This window comes from Rana temporaria, chromosome 2 (genome assembly GCF_905171775.1).
Source record: "Rana temporaria chromosome 2, aRanTem1.1, whole genome shotgun sequence".
Lineage (NCBI taxonomy): Eukaryota > Metazoa > Chordata > Amphibia > Anura > Ranidae > Rana > Rana temporaria.
The window spans coordinates 224375322-224396839 of NC_053490.1; the positions used below are offsets into that span (position 1 = coordinate 224375322).

General features: G+C 38.1%; 1 protein-coding gene across 1 annotated transcript in view; it reads right to left on the bottom strand.

The window, feature by feature from the left end:
• DMD (dystrophin) overlaps nucleotides 1-21518 on the bottom strand; it is a 2981380-nt gene that overhangs the window by 1693375 nt on the left and 1266487 nt on the right. Inside the window, exons 35-39 of the mRNA XM_040336499.1 lie at nucleotides 20586-20765; nucleotides 18954-19082; nucleotides 13957-14127; nucleotides 7625-7747; nucleotides 5215-5352 (exon numbers count right to left, since the gene is read on the bottom strand). Of these exons, the coding sequence (XP_040192433.1) occupies nucleotides 5215-5352; nucleotides 7625-7747; nucleotides 13957-14127; nucleotides 18954-19082; nucleotides 20586-20765 (741 nt within the window). The remainder of the gene's footprint in view (nucleotides 1-5214; nucleotides 5353-7624; nucleotides 7748-13956; nucleotides 14128-18953; nucleotides 19083-20585; nucleotides 20766-21518) is intronic.

Consider the following 21518-nt stretch of genomic DNA (forward strand, 5'->3'; position numbering starts at 1 on the left):
AACTGCTTGCCTACAGGGCACTTTCACCTCCTTCCTGCCCTGGCAAATTTTCAGCTTTCAACGCGGTCATGCTATACTGTAACCATATGAAATTTTTATAATTTTTTCACACAAATAGAGCTTTCTTTTGGTGGCATTTATTCACTGCTGTGTTTTTTATTTTTTTACAAAAAAAGACTGAACATTTTGAAAAAAATAAACGTTTTTCTTAGTTTCTGTCAGTAAGTTTTATAAATAAGTAATTTTTCTCTTTCACGAGTGAGCGCTGATGAGGTGGCACTGATGGGCACTGATAGGCTGCACTTATAAGGTGGCACGTATAGGCACTGATGAGGTGGCACTTATGGGTACTGATTAGGTGGCACTGATAAGGAGGCACTGATATGCCGCACTTATGGGCACTGATATGTGGCACTGATGATCACTGATAGGCAGCACTGGTGGGCACTGATATGTGGCACTGGTGGGTACTGATAGGCAGCATGAATAGACAGCACTGATGGGCACTGATGGTCAGCACTGATAGGCAGTTATGGGCATTGATGGGTGGCACTGGTGGGCATTGATGGGCAGCAATGATGGGTGCACTGATAGCCAGCAATGACTGACATCTCTAACGAGCTGTGAAAGATGGCACTTGTGGGCACTGATTTCTGACACTGGTGGGAACTGATTGCTGGCACTGGTGGTGCTTTATTTAGTTCTCTTATTATCTAAACATAAAAAGATATATGAAATTAAGTTAGATAACTGAAATCCATCTCTGTCTGTGCTGCAGCAAAGTTTTGCAAAATATGCCAGCACTCATTGTAATAATAATAACAATCATTACCACCATAATCCCCTAACATTGAAATTACAGTGTAATTATTAGACAGTCTTCCAGCTTCTCCTGTCAGCTGTGGGTTAACACGTCTTCTTATACTCTGAGCTGCTCCCATTAGATGCAGGTTAATGAGTCTTGCCATTCATCCCCTGGCTGGGTTTGTTCTCAGTGCCAAAGAAGCCATATTTAAGCATCATCAGCCAGTGTCACTGTGCTTGTGATAGCATCAGCTTCCTGGTTCCCTGTCTGTTTTCTTGTCTGACTCCGATCTGCTATTATTTTGGATTCCCTTGTTACTAACCTTGTCATGTACCCAGATTGCTTTTTGGATTGCCTCCTGACGTGATCTTGGATTGCTTACTGCATAATGATTTCTTGCTATCTGCCTGACCAAGGTTGCCAACTTTCAGTAAATTTACAAACAGTTTGTAAAATCTGTAATTTTTGCATCTGTCCATAAATGTCCATTATGGACATGTAGTCTGTATGTCCGTAATGGACATTTATGGTCAGATGCTAAAATTATGGATTTTACAAACTATTTGTAAATTTACTGACGGTTGGCAACCCTGTGCCTAACTCTGAAACCATTTATTGGATTATACTTGTTTACTACCTGGCCTGCCCTTGGAACCTTTTTTTTTTTAACCTCTGGGTTACATTGTTGGTCTTTATTATTTCCCCTCATTCTTTTCATTGGAAATGTATGGTCTATGGAGAAAATGGTCTATGGCCTCGTACACACAAAAATCATTCGTGCGTACAAGGCTTTCAGGTTTCTCGTCAGGAAATCTGGCCAGAATCTCGATGAGAAAAAAAGAGAAACTGCGCTCTTTTTTCTCATCGAGATTCTTGTCGGCCTGTTTCCCGACGAGAAACACGAGAGTGTGTATACTTACCTGTCGCCGTAGAAACCCGCAAATGCTCGAAATGACTAAGACGAATGCGCGGTAGCTTCCATGGCATAGGTAGGGTGAAGCAAGATGGCGGTGCCGTCATCGAATGTGATGAGCGCATGCTCATCGTACGTGATGACGTCACTGCATTCTTGCCTTTCAAGAGAACCGCTGTTCTTTTAAAAAGGTCAGTGTGTACACTCGGACGGCAAGAGATTCTTGCCAAGAATCTTGTCAGGGAAAACAATGTTTTTTTCCTGACGAGATTCTTGCCCATCTGTACAGGGCCTATACATTTTGAAGGTTATCAACAAATTCCCCTTTTATCAGGGGTTAGACTTTTTGTGCAAGTCAAATATGAGGGCTGGTTGATCCTGGATTTTTAATCCTTTGTAAAATGTTGTTATAAACTTGCTCAGTTATGTTTTCTGGTAGTCCAGTGTTAAGATTAGACATGTGACAATTAGTTTTGGTCTGAAGGTACATTTCATAAATTTGTTTTCTAATGAATTCAACATTTTTGGAACAATTTCAAATTTGGATTGTTAAAAATGATCGACCAATTCAAATTCTGTGTGAAGAATAGCTGATTGTTATGGAGCGGGCCAAGAAGTCAGCCACGCGTCCTTAACAACTGATGACTAATTAGCGGTCATGGAGCTTCCCTGCTGGTAGCTGAAATATAAACAAAAGAATGTCGGCAATACAAAATAAAATAAAAAAGCAGCGTCCCCCCCCAATCCACAACAGGTCCTCTGGGTCTGGTATGGATTTAATATTTTTTTTTTCAAATGGTGTGCCCCCCCCCCATCCATACCAGGCCCTCCAGTTGTAAAGGACACAGCAGCCGACTTCTTGGCCTGCTCTTTAACAACCAGCTATTTTTCACACAAAATTCAAATTGGATGATAATAATTTTTCAACAGATTTTTCAATTGATTTTCATTCCGAAAATTTGGAATTCATTAGAAAATTAATAAACAAAACAAAAAGAAACTAAACTAAACAAATTCCAAAACAAATTAACAAAATTAAATTTGTAACATAACAAATCTATCCAAAATGAAATGTTTCTGTTCTGCACATGTCTAGTTAAGATTTTCCTCATAAGAATCCAACCTGCTACTCAAATGATACACAGCAGTTGTGCTGATCTCTGGGTTACCATGTTGTCCTTTATAAAAATTATCTTCTCTGCTAGTGGCACATGCTTTTTATGAAAAAAAATGACTGTTCTGAAAAAATTGTGCACTTTTTTCTTGGCTACAAACAAACTTTAATTTCTTGGACTATTTGTCAACAAACATCATAATTGATGAAATGGAAAGGCAAATTTAAATTAGGAATTGTTAGTTTTCTTTCTTCTTTAACCTTTAAGACCTTTGCCAGTGCAGTTTCACCCATTTTCATCAGAGCTCAGTGAATATAGTGAAGATCTGGTAATTTCCATCATCAAATCACGTGCAGGTAAAACATGTTGTTTGTTTGTTTTTCTTGCACTTAATTGGCTATTTTTTCAAAGTGAAACTTTAACACATTCACTAACCTTACGGTCTACATATAGCAGGCATGCTTAGTGAAATAGCATCCATCCAATCTATAACCCTAAAGCACACTGCACTCATAAAACAACAGAATAGTAATATGTCCTCCACAATAAGTCCTCCAAAGTTGTACAAATAATCCCAATAACGCAATGTATCTTGCAAACACAGCATGTATGCAGCTACAAAACCATATGGTGCCGCAGTACTTTGCGATTTGGTGCTGTATGATTTGTAGTTGTTGCCCTATTTTTTTGCATGTTCCCGTGTGGTTGGCAGCCCATTGTTCGTTTCAATGAGCTGCCACAACCTAAATGCGCTAGAAGGTGCGGGACACACACGTTTTAGTGTTAACCAGCCATAAGTGTACATTCTATTTAAAAGTTAAAGATTACAAATTAAAAGAGAAAAACCTTCAAAAGTTAAACAAGTTTTTAAACACCTTTAAATACTTGCTAAAAGATCACTTTTTTGGTATCCTTATGTGATAATAAATATAGGCACAATTTTAAGAGAAAACCCTATTCTAAATATCTCAATATCTTCTCTATGTATTTGTGCATTACACAACTGCTTCCGTAACAATAGTCCAGAGTCACATGCCCAGGAGAAAGGCCATAGACATCACTTACAGCACTGATATACACATTGTAAATTCTCTGGGTATACCAGCATGCTGCACACACATTCATAAGTATTGATCTAGTCACTGCATTGTTCTCATAATAATGTACACTTCATAATTGAGCAAGCATGATTGTTTATGCTGATTGTAAAACAGCATATGACTAATTAGACGATCCATAGAGAAGCAAGTAAAATATTTCCTAAGGGCGCTTTAAGGTAAAAACATTATGGAACACAATTTAATATAAGACTCACTGATTTTCTTAAAATAATCAATATTCATTTGAGTTCAAGGGTGTCAAGGGTGAGTGGCTTTATTGAGTAACAAAAAATGAAAATCAATGACCTTACTTCTTGAAAACACAACCAATAATAAAGTTCCCTTAAGGAGAGCTTTAAAGGACATTTTGTCATAATTGGAGATAATTCTAAATCTCAGGCTGTGGCATGTCTAGTTTCTGGGAAGAATTACTAACAAAAATCTGATGGTGTTAGCAGCATCTTTGAATAAACTGCATTCAATGTTCCTGTACATTGATATCCCATAATAAAAATTCATACAAATAAAATTTTCGAGGAGGCATTTGAAACGACAATTTTTTAAAAGTCATTCAGAAGCTTTTAGCATCAGAAAATTGTGCTTGGTATACTAATCATGTTTTACTCTAATACCTAATATAACTAAAGTGGTTGTAAACCCACTCCCCCCCCAAAAAAAAACCCACCTTGAAAGACAAATGCATAATGCATAGCATACTAGCTCATTATGTAATACTCACCTCAGATTGAGGCCCCCACAGCCGTCCTCATACACCACACGGGCAGCCGAATCTCTCCCAGGGGTTACTTCTGGGTATCGCGGCTCCAGCGCTGTGATTGGCTGGAGCCGCGATGACGTCACTCGCATGCGCACGGGAGTCGGCAGTTACGGCACGGCCTCCTTTAGGAATGGCACGATTGTCGTTGCTAAAGTGCATGCACCGTAGTCATTGGTGCCGGTCATTATTGTAAATATCTCCTAAAACTCCGGAGGTATTTCGAGCACCTACAGGCAAGCCTTAATCTAGGCTTACCTGTTGGTAAAAAATGGTTTTAAAGGGTTTACAACCCTTTAAAGTAGAACTATAGGCAAAACATATTTTTTCATTTTGGATAGATAAAGGGAGGGTTGTAATGTGGCCAATCACTATGTTATGTAAGTTCTCTTTAAAAAGCAGCATGAATAAAGTACAACATACATGTTTAAATTTATAAACGATTTTCATGATATTTATTCAAGTTTCTTACAAGAATGTCCATAGGTTAAATTGTGTATACATACCTTGAGAGTATTATATTTAGCTTGTAAAAGCTGGTGTTTTAGTTTGATTTCTTCCCTCTTTTTATCATCTGGTATTTTTAGCTGAAGGTAATTCCCTCGTTTCAGCAATTCTTTCACTTGGCCATCGTTTTCTTCACTCTAGGGGGTAAGAAGAGTGGGCAGAAACAATGATCACAAAATCATGAAATTAAAATGGGACAGATCATTAGTGAAATGTTGTATAGCTTGATATGTAACATTAGAATTAAGAATAATTTGCTAGGCTGTGATAAAGGTAGGATGATTTACTAAAAGAGTAGAAAGCTCACTTTGTCTAGTGAAGCTGAATACAGTTTAGTCACATGTCCAGGAATCTAAAAATGATTAAAATAGAAATTGGATGGCTGGAGTAAATACAGCCATAAAAACTATCTTTGTGTCTCTCTCTGATTTAGTTTCACTTTGTTACTCGGGTCTGACTTTACCTAAAATAATTGACTGGGCTCCCCCCCCCCCATTAGCAAACTTGCATTAAAATGTGTTAAACCATACATTAAAGGGGTTGTAAAGGTTTGTCTTTTATTTTTTAAATTGGTTCTTTTAAGCTAGTGCATTGTTGGTTTACTTACCTTTTCCTTCGATTTCCCTTCTAAATGTTTTTTTTCTTTGTTTGAATTTCTCACTTCCTGCTTCTCCTCAGTAAGCTTTCCACCATCATTTAAGTGGTGGAAAGTCATTTAGAACAGCTTACTGAACACCTTTCTGAGGAGGAACAGGAAGTGAGATATTCAGACAAAGAAAACAAATAAAAAAAAACATTAAGAAGGGAAATGGAAGAAAAATGTAAGTGAACCAACAATTCACTAGCTTAAATGAACCTATTTAGAAAATAAAAAACAAACCTTTACAAACCCTTTAAAGGATGTTGCGTTAGGGTGGCCCCATTCATTTGAATTGGCTTCCTAATCCACCAAATTGAACCAAAAGGGTGCATGTAACATTTTTGGCAGTGTACCACGCCACACGGCTCATCCTTCCGCAAGATATGTTAAAGAAGCATTTGTAATTATTTATACCCAATTGAACCAATGCATATAATAGGCCCTTCGTGTTAAAAGAGTTGTAAAGGCAGGAGTTTTTTTTTTATCTTAATGCATTCTATGCATTAAGATAAAAAGCCTTGCGTGTGTAGCAGCTGTCCCAGCACCCCCTAATACTTACCTGAGCCACATCTCTATCCAGCAATGTCCACGAGTCCCTCAGCCATCCGAGATTTACCCTCCTGATTGGCAAAAACACAGCAGTGGCGCCATTAGCTCCTGCTGCTGTCAATCAAAGTCAGTTAGCCAATCAGGAGAAAGAGGGGGTGGGCTAAATGGCAGCTCCATGTCTGAATGGACACACAGAGCTGCAGCTCGGCTTGGTTGCCTCAATAGCAAGCTGCTTGCTGTAGGGGCACGTGACAGGAGGGAGGGGCCAGGAGCACCAAAGAGGGACCCAAGAAGAGAAGAATCCAGGCTGCTCTGTGCAAAACGACTGCACAAAGGAGGTAAGTATATCATGTTTGTTATTAAAAAAAAAAAAGATATCACAATCACTTTAAGGGCTTTTTTCAGGGCTAGGGGTTAAAGTGGTTGTAAAGGCTGAATATTTTTACCTTTTTGCATTTTATGCATGAATGTAAAAAAACCTTCAATGTACATCTCCCCCTCAGCCCTCCTAATACTATCCTAAGCCTGTTGGCAATTCTGCGATGTGCACAAGAGCATAGTCTTTCTCGGGTCTCTCGCTCCTTATTGGCTGAGATGCAGCTCAATCTCAGCTAGTGAGGCAGGAGCAGGGGGTAGGCCTGGGCCGTGCTTTCTGTGTTATTTGGATACAGAGAGCCAACTTGGGAGTGAGCACGCACAAGTGCCCCCATAGCAAATGGCTTGCTATGGGGGCACTCAGCGAGGGGGAGGAGCCCAGAGCACCATCGGGGGACCTGAGAAGAGGGCGATCAAAACCATTGCACGAGTAGGTAAGTATGACATGTTTTATTATTATTTTTTTAATCCTTTACAGACACTTTAAGCTTTAGTGTTAAAAGGTATTAGAGTTTGAAGTTATTTTAGATGGTATTTGATTGATTGAGTTTTTGGAATGCTAAATTAAGAATAAACTAATACAAATGTTGTATGTAGCAATGGCTAAGTATAAGTCTGCTTTGTTTATAGCCCTCAAAGGCAGGCTGGTATCCTGGGATTTTGTGAACAGTAGCCTTGAACAGCTTTTCTTCCAGGTTTGCCCGTTAAAGGATATCAAAAGTTAATATAGGCCAGATTATGAAGAAAAGCTGAATATAGCACAGCTTGTTATGACTTATACCACATATATCTTATTTTCCATTCTGTGTCATGCTGTTCAAAAGTATCAGTCTCAAATACTTTACCGTATCTTTATTGAAGTCTTCTTCAGTGAGATTCACTCCAAGTTGAATTTCAGCCTCCAGTGGTTCAAGCAATTTCTGGATATCAGAATGAAACTGTTCCAGCTCTTTGGAAGAAACCATAGGCTGTACAACAAAAAGGAATGTATAAAAAAAATTAGCAAGATCTAATATACCCTGAAGTACATGTAAGAGACATTATTCAAATAATTTGTTCAGACCTCTGTTGTAGTATTCAAGGAGGTTACACAATTTACTGAGCACAGAGTGATCTATGTGTATCGTAATTTAGAATAATAGTATGCGTTAAAGCACATTACTTACAAGAATACGTTTATATATTATATGTAAAAAAGTAATTTAAGAATGATACATCAGTCATTTGTTGTATATATGCACTTTCTGGGATTTCCCTACGAGTGCTTCATAAGAACATTCTGACATGGTTATTATTTTTATAAGATAGCTAAAATACATTTGAATCCATCAAGTCACCTATTCTTTCAGTAATATATAGAATGCAGAAACAGCAATACTAAAAATTTAAAATAAATGGTTGCATTAAGGTAGATCACATGTACAATATTGAAATCTATAACTAATAGCCTATCAATTAATAATTAACCTTGGGTGGACCTTGATACCGAGAGGACGCATACATCACCTTGAGGCGATTTAGTTCACATTTGTAGCGCTATACAAGTTACTCATTCATTTGTGTTCGTAAATGTAAATAAAACTGAGCCAAGAGCATGCGCCCTGTGTGCTCCCGCCACAGTTACCAGCACCTAAGGGAAAGCTAGTAGCGATCAGGAGCTTTTTGATCATGTGACCCCTATGACAGCCAATCAAGGCAGTCTTATGACCATAAACCTCTCCCCGCCTTCCAGCATCAGAAACTCCTTAAAGTGATGGGAAGCGCCAGCGTTAAGGGGTTAATAATTCAACCTGAATAGCAATATAAATTTGTGAAATGCAATGTGTAGCTCTCGTCATGCATAGCTATTAGAAGAACAGCCTAAAGCTATTCTGTCTACATGGCATAAGTGATATTAGCAATATTTAAATTAAGCCATGATTTACTAAAGAGTCAATTAGGCTAGGCAGGATTACTGCATAGCCATCACAGCCAAGTGTGTAACTGAATCACTAGCAGAGTAGGCAGTGCCGATCCTGACCTCCCTGGGGCCCTAAGCAAAATGACATGGCACATTAAAAATGAGAAGCGGGGGACGCTGACGACAGTGACATGTCACATTAAAGAAAGTTGAGAAGCGAGGGAGGGGGTGTTCTGCTGTCGGAAATGACATCTTACATTAAATTGAGAAGCAGGGGGTGCTGACTTCTTACCTCTTCTCCCATGCAGCCAGCGAGTTGAGAAGCTGGGTGAGGGGGTGAAAATGACTTCTCACCAGACGGGGCCTCTAGTAATTTGGGGGGCCCTTTGCAGCTTTGCGGGGCCCTAAGAGGCTTGCATAGTGAGCCTATAGGGCGGATCGGCCATGAGAGTAGGGCTACAGATTGTCCTGTTATTCTAGCTGTTGGTTTTACATGTACAGAGTGGTCTCAGAATGTTTTGTGGAGCTATTACATCTTATCTTGTTAGTGTAATGTTAAGGGTGGACAGTCCACTGGGGTAAGAGGGAACACTCCAAAGGAGCTGGCTTATTAATGCAGCAAGTATAAAGGGGTTGAAGCAAGGGGTAGCCAGGTGATGTAAAAAAAATCTTCGTTTCATCTTAGAAATGTAATCATTTACAGAGAAATTTAAACAAATATTTATCTCTACACCTTCACAAGTTTGAATGTTAAAAGTGAGCACAGGCTTGGTTTATTCACATTTGTTATTCAGCCACTTAACATTCAGAGCCACTTGGACACTGTATATACTTCTGAATCTCCACAAACATTTCCATCTATCAGCATCATTATTATATATTTAAACATGTGATAAAATAAAAGTGGACAGTTGGTTGTACTCTCATTGATGATAAAAAGTAATTGCTTTAGTTTGCTTTTACTCTAGAGATAACACGTTTGTTGTAATTTTTGTAAATCTTTTATCCCTTTAGCCTTTAACCTCCCTGGCGGTATGATTATTTCAGATTTTAGGTGCTGAAAGCGGTACCATTATTTTGCAAGGAAATTTGGCGTTTTACATTGTAGGCCTGTAATTCTTAGGAGTAACTCACTTAAATCTGTCCAAACAAGAGTCTAGTACACATCTCGGGTATGATAAAGTTTGAAAAACAAAATCATAAATAATAATATAATAAATAACTATAAATAATTATAACAAATAATAATATAATTATAATAAAAATTATTCAATAATGTAATCAAATCAAGAACACTGAATTTTGCTCAGTTGCAGAATTGTCGCTGTCATTACTTTTATTTTTTATGACGAATTTCCCCACAAGTCGCTATTGCTCAATTCTACAAGTGATTATAATTTATTATCGCTGTTTTCTAGCTGCTCTAAAACCACTTTTGACATAAAGGGACACTTTTTTTTATTGCTATGGACAATCTACAGTTTGCAGGCAGAAAGAACAGTTTTTATTATATAAAAGTACATGTAGGGCACTGGGCAGACCACTAGGGACAAAGGGAGTGTGTATTTTTTTACATACAGTACTGTAATCTGTAAGATTACAGTATACTGTATGTAATGTGTTTATTTACTTTTTTGAATTTGGCGCCGTTCTCCGCCCCCGTGTGTCGTAACGTCGCAGGGAACGGAGATCGGCGGCACACAGGCACTGTGTGAATCGAGCGAAGAAGCCGCTCACTCACACAGCGGGGATGCATCGCAGGATCCATTGACAAGGTAAGTAAACCATGCCTGTGGACACTGCGAGGCGATCCAGAGTCTAGCTTGGGGATACTGCTTTTGGTCCTGAAATCTTACCCCGAGCCAGACTCGGGAATACCACCAGGGGGGTTAATATAGACTTAAAAGAGAAACACCATCCCAATCAGTGAAAACAAAAGTAGTTTTTGTTACTTTAGGATAAAATCCTGCTAATTCTGGACGTGAGACACCTGTGGTTTACAATAACTGAATTGTATGTTTAAAGTGAGGTTTTATTCCAGTATAGTGTCTTCATTACAAAATACATAAATTATACAACAAATCAAAATTTAAATCCATGTGATTTACTTGTCTCATTATCTATTCTATTCAGCCAAGATAACCACAAATGATGCATTTATTCTAGATAATGTGATTTTAGAGAGTCTAATTTCTCCAGAACACCTGCTTTTCAATGGAACTAAGAGAGAATCTATTTTAATGAACACTTAATGGGTATTACTCTAGTGAGTGACTTAAATCTTATTTTGATTAAGAACATCAAGATGGAAAACCATTATAAAAAAATATTTATAAAGGTCAGCCAAAAATCGTTACGAAAAAGTCCCATCTTATTAATTTACAAATAGTCAATGATAACTTAATGGCAAAGTATGTAACCATACTAGTAAGTTTGTTTTAAAATGAAGAAGTAAATTTAGAAATGTTTAGTGGATATATGTCGGCTCTCATAAAGAAATGTTACAGTTTATCAGCAGTAAAGATAATACATGTTATGACAACTGCTTTATATTAAAATGGAAAGTGACTGAGGGCTAAGTATTTTGTTTAATTGCCAGTTGGGGGAAAAACAATTTGTGAATTTTTATTTACAAGTTAATATAGGTTCCTGAGTACAATAACACCATTAATAGACCATCCTATAGAAAGTGATCTCATTATTTTGGAAACATCTTAATTTGATCTCTAATGAACTACCTCAGAGACTTCACATGACAGAACACTTTCATGGCATTCATTTACTTTAAAGCTATAAATAGTCAAGATAATATATATTAAAATAATTATGAGCCAATAAAAAAAAATCCACACTGTAACACACATATGGGGTTATGTACTAAAACCGGAGCATGCAAAATCTGGTGCAGCTCTGCTTAGAAACCAATCACCTGCCAGGTTTTATTGCCAAAGCTTAATTAAACAAGCTGAAGTTAGAAGCTGATTGGCTACCATGAACAACTTCACCAAATTTTAAGTGCACTAGTTTTAGTGAATCTCCCCCTCCCTCCCCAGTTCCTAATAAAGCAATTGATCTTCCTGGTTTAACAATGCAATTGTGTTTAATATCCCTCCTCTTCCAGCCTCCTCACTGGGCAGCAACAACACCTATCTAGTTAGCAGCAAGCTGACTTTGGGCAGAAATGCTGACCGAAGAAACTGTAAAACTAAATCAGGAAGTAGACTGATCTTACTGATTGGCAGTGGTATTTACCACTAATAATCCGTTGGCAAGTAACAAGTATGTAAACCCATGTGCATTTTAAATGCTTTAGCTTATTGTCTGAAGTTCCTCTTTAACAGGAACAAATGTACTGTATGTTCTTAAAAGACACATGTTAAGATATGGCAGCCATCATTGTTAGGGCAGTCAGAAGGTCAGAGATCACCTGAAATATTACAAAGTGCCTATAATTAGATTTCTGAATAAACGAAATTGAGACTGATTTAGTGTGAAGAAACATAAAAGTTCAGTATTCTACGTATGCTACAACACAGTGTAACCTGGCATTGTGATAATGTTAATAATGTGGCTGAAGAAATTGTGAAACATGCTCGTTCTCGATTTTTACCTAAGCATTTAATAAAATTATATTGACAAAAATGTGTTGTTTAAAGATTACATGATCCATTGTATTCCTTTGAACTTTAATAAATATAAAGACAAGGCATTGAATAAGCAGCACAAGTGTCCAATAGGGAGCAAGCTGAATCCAATGGGGCACTTCTTAGTAGAAATACATAGAAAAATCATTAATAACATGAAAGAATAGCGAGATCAAAATGGTGAATGTTAAACAACTCAGGATCACTTTTGCCATATTAGACACATAATGAATATTGCCAAAACCAGAATCTTTCATTGGAGACTCGAAAATAAGGATGTGCTGTGAGGAGGACTGTGAATGTGACATGGGGAATGTGCTATATAACTATGCTTAAAGACCTCTTTGCCATATGATGGCAAGTTAGCTGTGAATTATTGTCATAATGATCATCTGGCATTTATACAACAATTATTTACATAACAAATATAATTATAACTTTCAAAGAGAAACCCTGCCTGCCCTTTTTCTTTTAAATGTTTGCCATAATGGTAATCTATTTATAAACTAAAACTGCCCATGAACTCCTGATTGCTTTTAATCCCAGAGATAAATCAGCCAGAGTCTCTGTTGCGGTCTCTAGTTGACCATAGACAATAGCTAACATCTTTATGTCCTTTAACTGCTTGCCGACCAGTGCACGACTATATACGTCGACAGCATGGCACGGACAGGCAGAAGGACATATATATACGTCCCCTTTAAGATCGCAGCATTGTGGACGCGAGCCTGACCAAGGGTCCCGCGGACTCTATCACCACAGGGATACCTGCGATCGTCTCATGGTGAGGAAGAACAGGGAGATGCTGATGTAAACAAGCATCTCCCCGCTCTGCCTAGTGACAATGACAGTGATCACCGCTTTCTGTAATCGGAAGTGGTGATCCATGTCTTTTCACACACAGCCCACCCCCCTGCAGTAAGAAACACTCACTAGGGCACACTTAACCCCTACAGCGCCACCTAGTGGTTAACCCCTTCACTGCCAATGCTATTTTCACAGTAATCAGTGCATTTTTTTTTACACAAAAATGTGTCAAAACCATCCCATGTGTACGACCAGCAGCAATATCGCAGTCATGATAAAAATTGCTGATCGCTGCCATTACTAGTAAAAAAAAAATATATGAATAAAAATGCTATAAAACTATCCCCTATTTTGTAGACACTATAACTTTTGCGCAAACCGATCAATAACCGCTTATTGCGATTTGTTTACCAAAAATATGTAGAAGAATGCGTATCGGCCTAACCTGAGGAAAAACATGTTTTTTTTTATAGATTTTCCCTTGGCAGCTCAGCTGACCCTAATCCCCCCAGTGTGTGTATATTAGAGGCAACAAGGCTGGGAGGTTGTTGGGTCACTGCTGGGAAGGGCTGGTCAGTATTGTTAGCTGAGCTTTTGAGAGAAAGCTTTTAACAACTTCAGTCTGTATTTACTGCTTACTAAAAATATGCAATGCCTTGAGTCTCTCTTGTCTGGTTAAATATTCACTTTAAGGTCAATTTTCTAGGTGTCATATTCAGTACATCATGTTATTGCACTACAGTCTGCACAGTGTGATATGCCATTATCCAATGTTTGTAATCAAATCGTAATCTAATCTTTCTACTAATTGTATTATAAACAGTACCTTTTCTGTTTTAATTCTTTGTGATATTGGAGCAAATCGTTGATCAAGTTCAGACAGCTTGATTTCTACTATCTTCTTGCATTCATTACCATGGTTCATCATTAGCTCTGTAGCTTGGTCATGTACTAATTCCACCTTCGGCTGAATATCATTCAGCTCAGACTTCAGTAGCTACAGTATAACACAGAGAAAGTCAGAAATCACTGATGAATATGATGAAAATGGCTTCAGACGAAGTGTGAATAATCAAAGCACATTTTCTTTAAAGCTACTGAGATAAGGTACAATTGCAAGCATGTTCTAACATTGGTGAGCTGCCTGTTTCATTATGCTGCAACACAGTGCGTATTTACTTGTTAATTTAACATAGTCACACATCACAAAGTCAGTACAGACAAACCTTGCCAGCGGTAATAGTCTTCATGTCATTGGGGTTAATTTACTAAAGTTAGAAAATGTTCATTTAGCTCAATGCACTTCAATGATCCAATTCTGTGAAAAGGAAATTCCTGTATTTTTTTTCTTTTTCTTTTACTGCACATGATTAACTAATTTAAGTGAATAGTAAATGCAGTTCATCAAGTTCATCGGTCTAAATTAACATATTTCTGTCTCTTTTTTGCATTTTTCACCCTTAGAGTTCAACTATTTAAGACCCCTTCAAACCATTGCATTGTGGAGATGCACAGACGAAGGAGAATCTTGTCTCCTGATACTGCTGGACCTAAGCGCGGCTTTTGACACTGTAGACCACGGACTACTACTGGCTAGGCTAGCTGAAGTAGCCAGAGTCGCTGATGGTGTTTTACCCTGGTTCTCCTCCTTCTTGGAAAACCGATCACAAATAGTGAAACTGGGGTCTTTCACTTCTGAAAAACGTACGGTGTCATGCGGAGTCCCTCAGGGATCTCCCTTATCGCCCGTATTGTTTAATATCTATCTTCGCCCTCTCTTTGAAATCATCAGTAAACAGAAGTTACTTTACCACTCCTATGCTGACGACACACAACTGTATTTCCGCATCTACAACAAAAAGGATCATTCTCTTGGACTAGAGAAATGCCTTACTCTAATAGATAACTGGATGACAAACAGTTATCTTAAACTCAATGGTTCGAAAACAGAACTTCTCCTGTTTCACGCTAACCGGAAAAATCACCCCACGTCAACATGGACTCCCCGCCCATTCTGGGTAAAACTATCACCCCTAGCACCAAAGTCAAAAGCCTCGGAGTCATTTTCGATACCTACATGACAATGGATGCACAAATAGGGTCAGTAGTCTGCGGATCCCACCATCTGCTGCGCCTACTACGCAGACTCACGCCCTTTATCCCGAAAGAGGACATTGCAGTCGTGGTGGGAACAATCATCAATTCCAGACTCGACTACGCAAATGCCCTCTATCTAGGACTCCCCAAATACCAAATCACTCATCTGCAAGTCGTTCAAAATACGGCCGCTCGACTAGTGACTGGGAAAAAACCATGGGAATCAATCTCACCTTCACTGAGATCCCTTCATTGGTTGCCAGTAAAAGACAGAATCACTTTCAAGGCACTCTGTCTAATACATAAGTGTATTCAAGGCAACGCCCCCCAATATATATGCAAAAAAATAAAAGCCCATAACCCCAATCGCATTCTGCGATACACCAATCAAAACCTCCTACAAATACCCAAAGCCAGATACAATTCCAAAGGAGATCGAAGATTTGCAGTCCAGGGACCTCGCCTGTGGAATGCACTACCAACCACCATCCGACTGGAGTCGGACCACTTGGCCTTCAGGAGAAAGATTAAAACCCATCTCTTCTGAGGTCAAGGGGTTCCTTACCCATGAAATGGATACAGCGCCCAGAGGCGATTCAGTTTGCATGTGTTGCGCTTTACAAGTCTCTCTCTCTCTCTCTCTCTCTCTCACATTACATGTGCTGTTGTACTGTTTTCCCATTCATTTTGAAGGCACTCATAACACTTACACTACACACCTTTAATGCAGTGCACCATCACTCAAGGTAGCACAGTACTGTGCATTGTAGTGTACTTCATTGGAAAAAGGGTGCAGGTTTGTCTTTTTTTTTCCCTCTGGTGTGTTAATAATCCATTAAAATGAATTGACTTAATGCTATGCACAATAAAATGCAACAATACATTTACACAAAACACCAAAATAGATAGGCGTTAAATCAACCTTAAACTAACACCACATACTGTCACCACATATACAAAATATACTTGTATATACACTATATTGCCAAAAAATATTGTGACTTCTGCCTTTACACACACGTGAATTTTAATGGCATCCCAGTCTTAGTCTGTAGAGTTCAATATTAATTTGACCCACCCTTTGCAGCTGTAACAGCTTCAACTCTTCTGGGAAGGCTGTCCACAAGGTTTAGGAGTGTGTCTGTGAGAATGTTTGGCCATTTTTCCAGAAGCACATTTTTGAGGTCAGGCACTGATGTTGAATGAGAAGGCCTGGCTCACAGTGTCTGCTCCATTTCATCCCAAAGGTGTTCCATCAGGTTAAGGTCAGGACTCTGCAGGCCAGTCAAGTTCCTCAACCTCAAACTCCCTCATCCATGTCTTTATGGACCTTGCTTTGTGCACTGGTGCACAGTCATGATGGAACAGGAAGGGGCCATGCTCAAACTGCCATCACAAAGTTGGGAGAATGAACTTGACTGGCCTGCACAAAGTCCTGACCTCAACCCAATAGAACACCTTTGAGATAAATTAGAGTGGAGACTGCGAGCAAGGCCTTCTCCTACACATCAGTGCCTGACCTCACAAATGCACTTCTGGAAGAATGGTCAAGCATTCCCATAGACACACTCCTAAACCTTGTGGACAACCTTCACAGAAGAGTTGATGCTGTTACAGATGCAAAGGGTGAGCCAACTCAATATTGTACCCTATGGAATAAGACTGAGATGCCATTAAAGTGTATGTTCATGTGGGAAGGTGTCCCAATACTTTTGTTAATATAGTGTATGTTATAGTCTGAATAACAATGGATTTAATTTGATTTACACAATACAAGTGACACTTTAAAGGTTTAGTATATGTACAGTAAAATATTGGTTTGATAGTAACTTGGTTTGAGTGTGTTTTGTAAGACAAGAAACATTTTTAATACATTTTGACTTGATATACAAGTGATGTCTTGATGTACAAGTAGCGTCACATCACAACTGAGTATAAAAGAGAAGAGATGCGCCTCTAAGTGTAGCAATATGGTTACATTGAATGAAGGTACAACATTTAGAAACTTACATGGTTGATAATTAAAAAAGGCACATCTAAGTATGCAGGTATCTGGGGTAAAGCTATCCACATAGACCATCCTCCTAACTTCCATTGATGTCCTCCCTTCCACGCTGCTCTCCACGAGCAGTTTAAGCCTCGCTTTCAGATCTCTCTACTGCAGGGTAGTCTTCCCGGTCACGATTGCAGACTGACAGCAGTGAGAGCCGGCGGTGCTGAGGACTGTCTATGTGGACAGTTTTCCCCCAAATGCCTGTATACTTAGATGTGCCTCTTTTATTCATCAATCATGTTGCTAAATGTTGTACCTTCATTAAATGTAACCATATTGCTACTAAATCTAACCATATTGCTACATTTAGAGGCGTCTCTCTTGCTTCTAATCCCCTTGTGGAGGCTTTAATTTGTGGATGGACATTTTATGGTTACATAACCTATCATATTGCTATAATCTTTTTATATGGACTATAAACTGAAGGGCTTATGAATAAATAGTTGTGGAACAAATCATTTGAGTTTTCATTTTTTCTTATGGGAAAATTTGCTTTGATATACAAGTGCTTTGGATTACAAGCATGCTTCCGGCACGAATTATGCTCGCAATCCAAGGTTTTACTGTATATGTTTAAAACAAAAGTGGATTCAACAGCAGACATTATATACCCCCTGGGTTAATGTTTTCCAAACACATTTTTTGTTTTTTTACGAATTAGGGATGCACATGTTTGTAAGTTAATTCTCTATAAGCTATTTTTGTAACCTACAATCTTATTTATTTTTTTTTGCAGATAATGTTTTAGGTCTCTGTAGTTGGATGGCAATGATTGTTGACCATTGGTTTACAGCAATTTGCAAAACTTTCCTCAGATTTTCAGTTTAATATACAGTATCTCTGGAAATTGACTGAGGCAATCTAATACATTTATGTCACTGGTTGTAAATCATTTAGTGTAGCTCTGGCTGCAAGTTTTGTGAACCCGCACCACCATTGTGACTATGGTTAAAACATTTAAAGTCCAAGTTCTCTTTTAGCACACAATTTCCAATATAGTGACCATGCTGACAATGGGCCCCAGTAGGTTAAACAAACTGATTGGCTTTTGTAAAAAAAACTACAAAAAAGTCAATGTGAGCTCTGAACATGCTGCAGAGATCCACAGGTGAGTTGGGAGGATACTGTCAACCCAGAATGTCCACAAAGCTGCGGAAGTAACAAGAAAGAAGTCAATGCTGGAAAAAAAATGTGTTGAACATAATGGAGTTTGCTAAATGCATATGGGAGGCATAACAGGCATGTAAACAGAGCTTAGTCACTGCTACAAAAAGTTAGGAGAGAACACACTTCACATTTGTGGCTTTTAAAAAGTGAGACACTTAATACTGTGATACTGGAGATGGGAGTATTTCAACCAGGCTAAGAGGAACAAAAATTGCCTACTTGTATGGCATCTGCAGTAATCAATATTTGTAAACACTGATCAGTATGTTTTAACGTATTGGGGCTCTCCTGCTTACATGGCCACTATATTGTCAAAGGTGCCAAAAGCGACCTTAGCCTTTAACAATTTTTTTACCAGCAAAGTGGGGGAAGCACCACCCACCCACTAAACCCCCAAAATAATAATGAATTAAAGATATGTTGAAAAGCCAACTTGCATTGGAAATGCCCATTTATCTCTCTAAGAGGCAAAAATGAGAATGTTTGAATGGACTTAAGTGTGATACCTTCAGGGTCTCTTCCATTTGTAGTGGCTTTTGTTTGTCCACCTCATCTAGTAATATTTCAGCACGGTACATCCAAGCTGTAGTGCTAGCAATGCCTTGGTCAAAAGACTCCATTTGTTTTTGATATTCCTGAAAAAAGAAACACATTTAAAAAAAACCATGCCAATACTGTACAATCTGCTATGAACTTTATTTTAAAATATAAAGAAAAAAATAATGTCTTACATATAAACTTAGCTGCCTATTTTGGCTTTGGGAGGAAGCTCTTCGAAATTTCCAAATGTTTGTACATCTACAGATTAACTGAATATGCTCTGGTACTCTCCCTCCTTTTAGCCTACTAATGGCAATGTCACTGCTTGATATATACAGTATATGGAATGTGAATGTAAATTAAGGATGTATACATTATAAGCAGCACAACACAGCATATTACTATGTACATTACTATTGCTGTTTGGAAGGAGTCAAGTAAATTAAGCATTAGGCTACATAAGTGACACATAATGCTGGTAAAAGGGACACCATATGTAGCTCTTAATCTAATCTCAGCTATGAATTTGTTTTTCAAAACCAAGAAGCAAAGTTAGATGTTTCATTAGCTCCTAACATTGCCTCTCTTTATTCCAAAGTGGACAACACCAGAGACACTTCCTAACATCTTGTCTGGGAACTCTGCTGTCTCTTCATGCTTATACTGCAAAGAGAGCTTTAGTTCCACTGATTAACATCCTAAGCAGCAGAACCACCATTCACTTCATCTTACTCCTGATTAAGTGCTATGTGCAACATGTTGAAAATGAGGCCACACTGAGGATCTTCTAACTGCCCATAGATCTTGAATAATGAGACTTTTGTTACAATGTGTATGGTGTTTATATGCATTGCTGTCTGGACATTTAGCCTCTAACTAGGATGTGTTGTTAGGTTCTGATTGATGCTAAGTGGTGTTATTTTAATGACCTAAAATTCCATTTTTAACTATGAGTTGCTTTGACTATCCGTATTAAAAAAAATATTTGTTTTAATCAAAAAACATTTTTTATCATGTGTATGATGTGTGTTGTTGAGAGATGTATACCTTGAAAGTCCCAGAATGTGTTTTCATTTTTTTTAAAGATATATATATATATATATATATATATATATATATATATATATATATATATATATATATATATATATATATATATATATATATATATATATATATATACATACACTCATGGAAGTGGTACAAAATCTAGATTCTCAGGTAGATCCACCTCTTTATTTTGTTTTTATTTGACTTAGGTTTCATTTTAATTGCATAAATTCAAATTACCATATTGACTACATTGATATGTACTTTCCCTTTTCCATAGAAAAAAAAAGGCACAGTATTCACTATTATGTTGAGATAACAATGTTCTATGAGAAGTACAGACAATTTAGAAGATCTTCATACATAATGTAACATGTATCTTTTTGTAAACAATGTTTATATAGATTGCTTCTTCGTGTAAAGTAATGTAGTTATGTGATAATGTTTACAATATATCTGTAGCTATAGCTGTAGATACTACTTATATTCACCTTTATATGGACTACTATTATTTGTTTGTTATAATATAAAAGCAGGGTTGTACTCACCAACAAAAGGCAGAACCACTCTTCAGCTCTTGATGTTACTGCCAGCCAATTGCTATTCAGTAGACTAAGTTTATCATCAACCAGGTTGCCATGTTCACCAATAACAGCTTTAAGTGAATCCCCTAAGTCTTGAATGTTCTTTAATTGCTGCTGTCGCTTTTCAATCTCTTTTTGTATTGTCTGTAGGGAGATATTTAGATCAGGGTACATTATTCCAGCATTTAATAGCACTAAAAGATATTTGTTTTCTTTGGTCAGCTTGTTAATATTTTTTTCCATATTGTGAACAGCATACTATGACTGTTATCGCATTGTACTGACTTTCCTTAAAAATACATAACATTAACCATTTTATAGACCTCAAATTCCTGACTTATTAGAACATTATTGTGTAATAGATAGATAAATAGACAGATATATAAAGTTGAAAGCAGGCCAGATGTCAACACCAAATGGACAGATACAGACAATTGAATCACAAAGGCAGCCAATGTAAAGAATAGTTGTTTGTAAAAGAGAAGGAGACAGAACCAACTCCAAAGGATGCGACAAACCCAGTTCAGAGTGAGTAGGGTTTCTTCATGGATATGGGGAAAGGAAAAGGACAATAGTTAAAAGGGTTGTAAACCCTCTGAGCCATTGGCTTCCTCTGCTGTCAATCAAGTCCAATGATGTGGGAGTCGGGGCGGGGCCGGGTCCTGCTATCTGTGCCAATGGGCGCAGCAGCAGGACACAGGAGTGCGCCCGCACGAGTGCCCCCAGGGAAAGTGCTTCTTTGTCAGGGCACTCTAGAAGAGAAGGAGACAGGAATGCCATGGAGGGACCCCAGAAAAGGAAGATCGGGCCCCTCTGTGCAAAACCCTTAACATGTTTACAACCTATTTAAGATCTATCCCACCAACAGATATTATAGCTGAACTCCACAGCATGCAG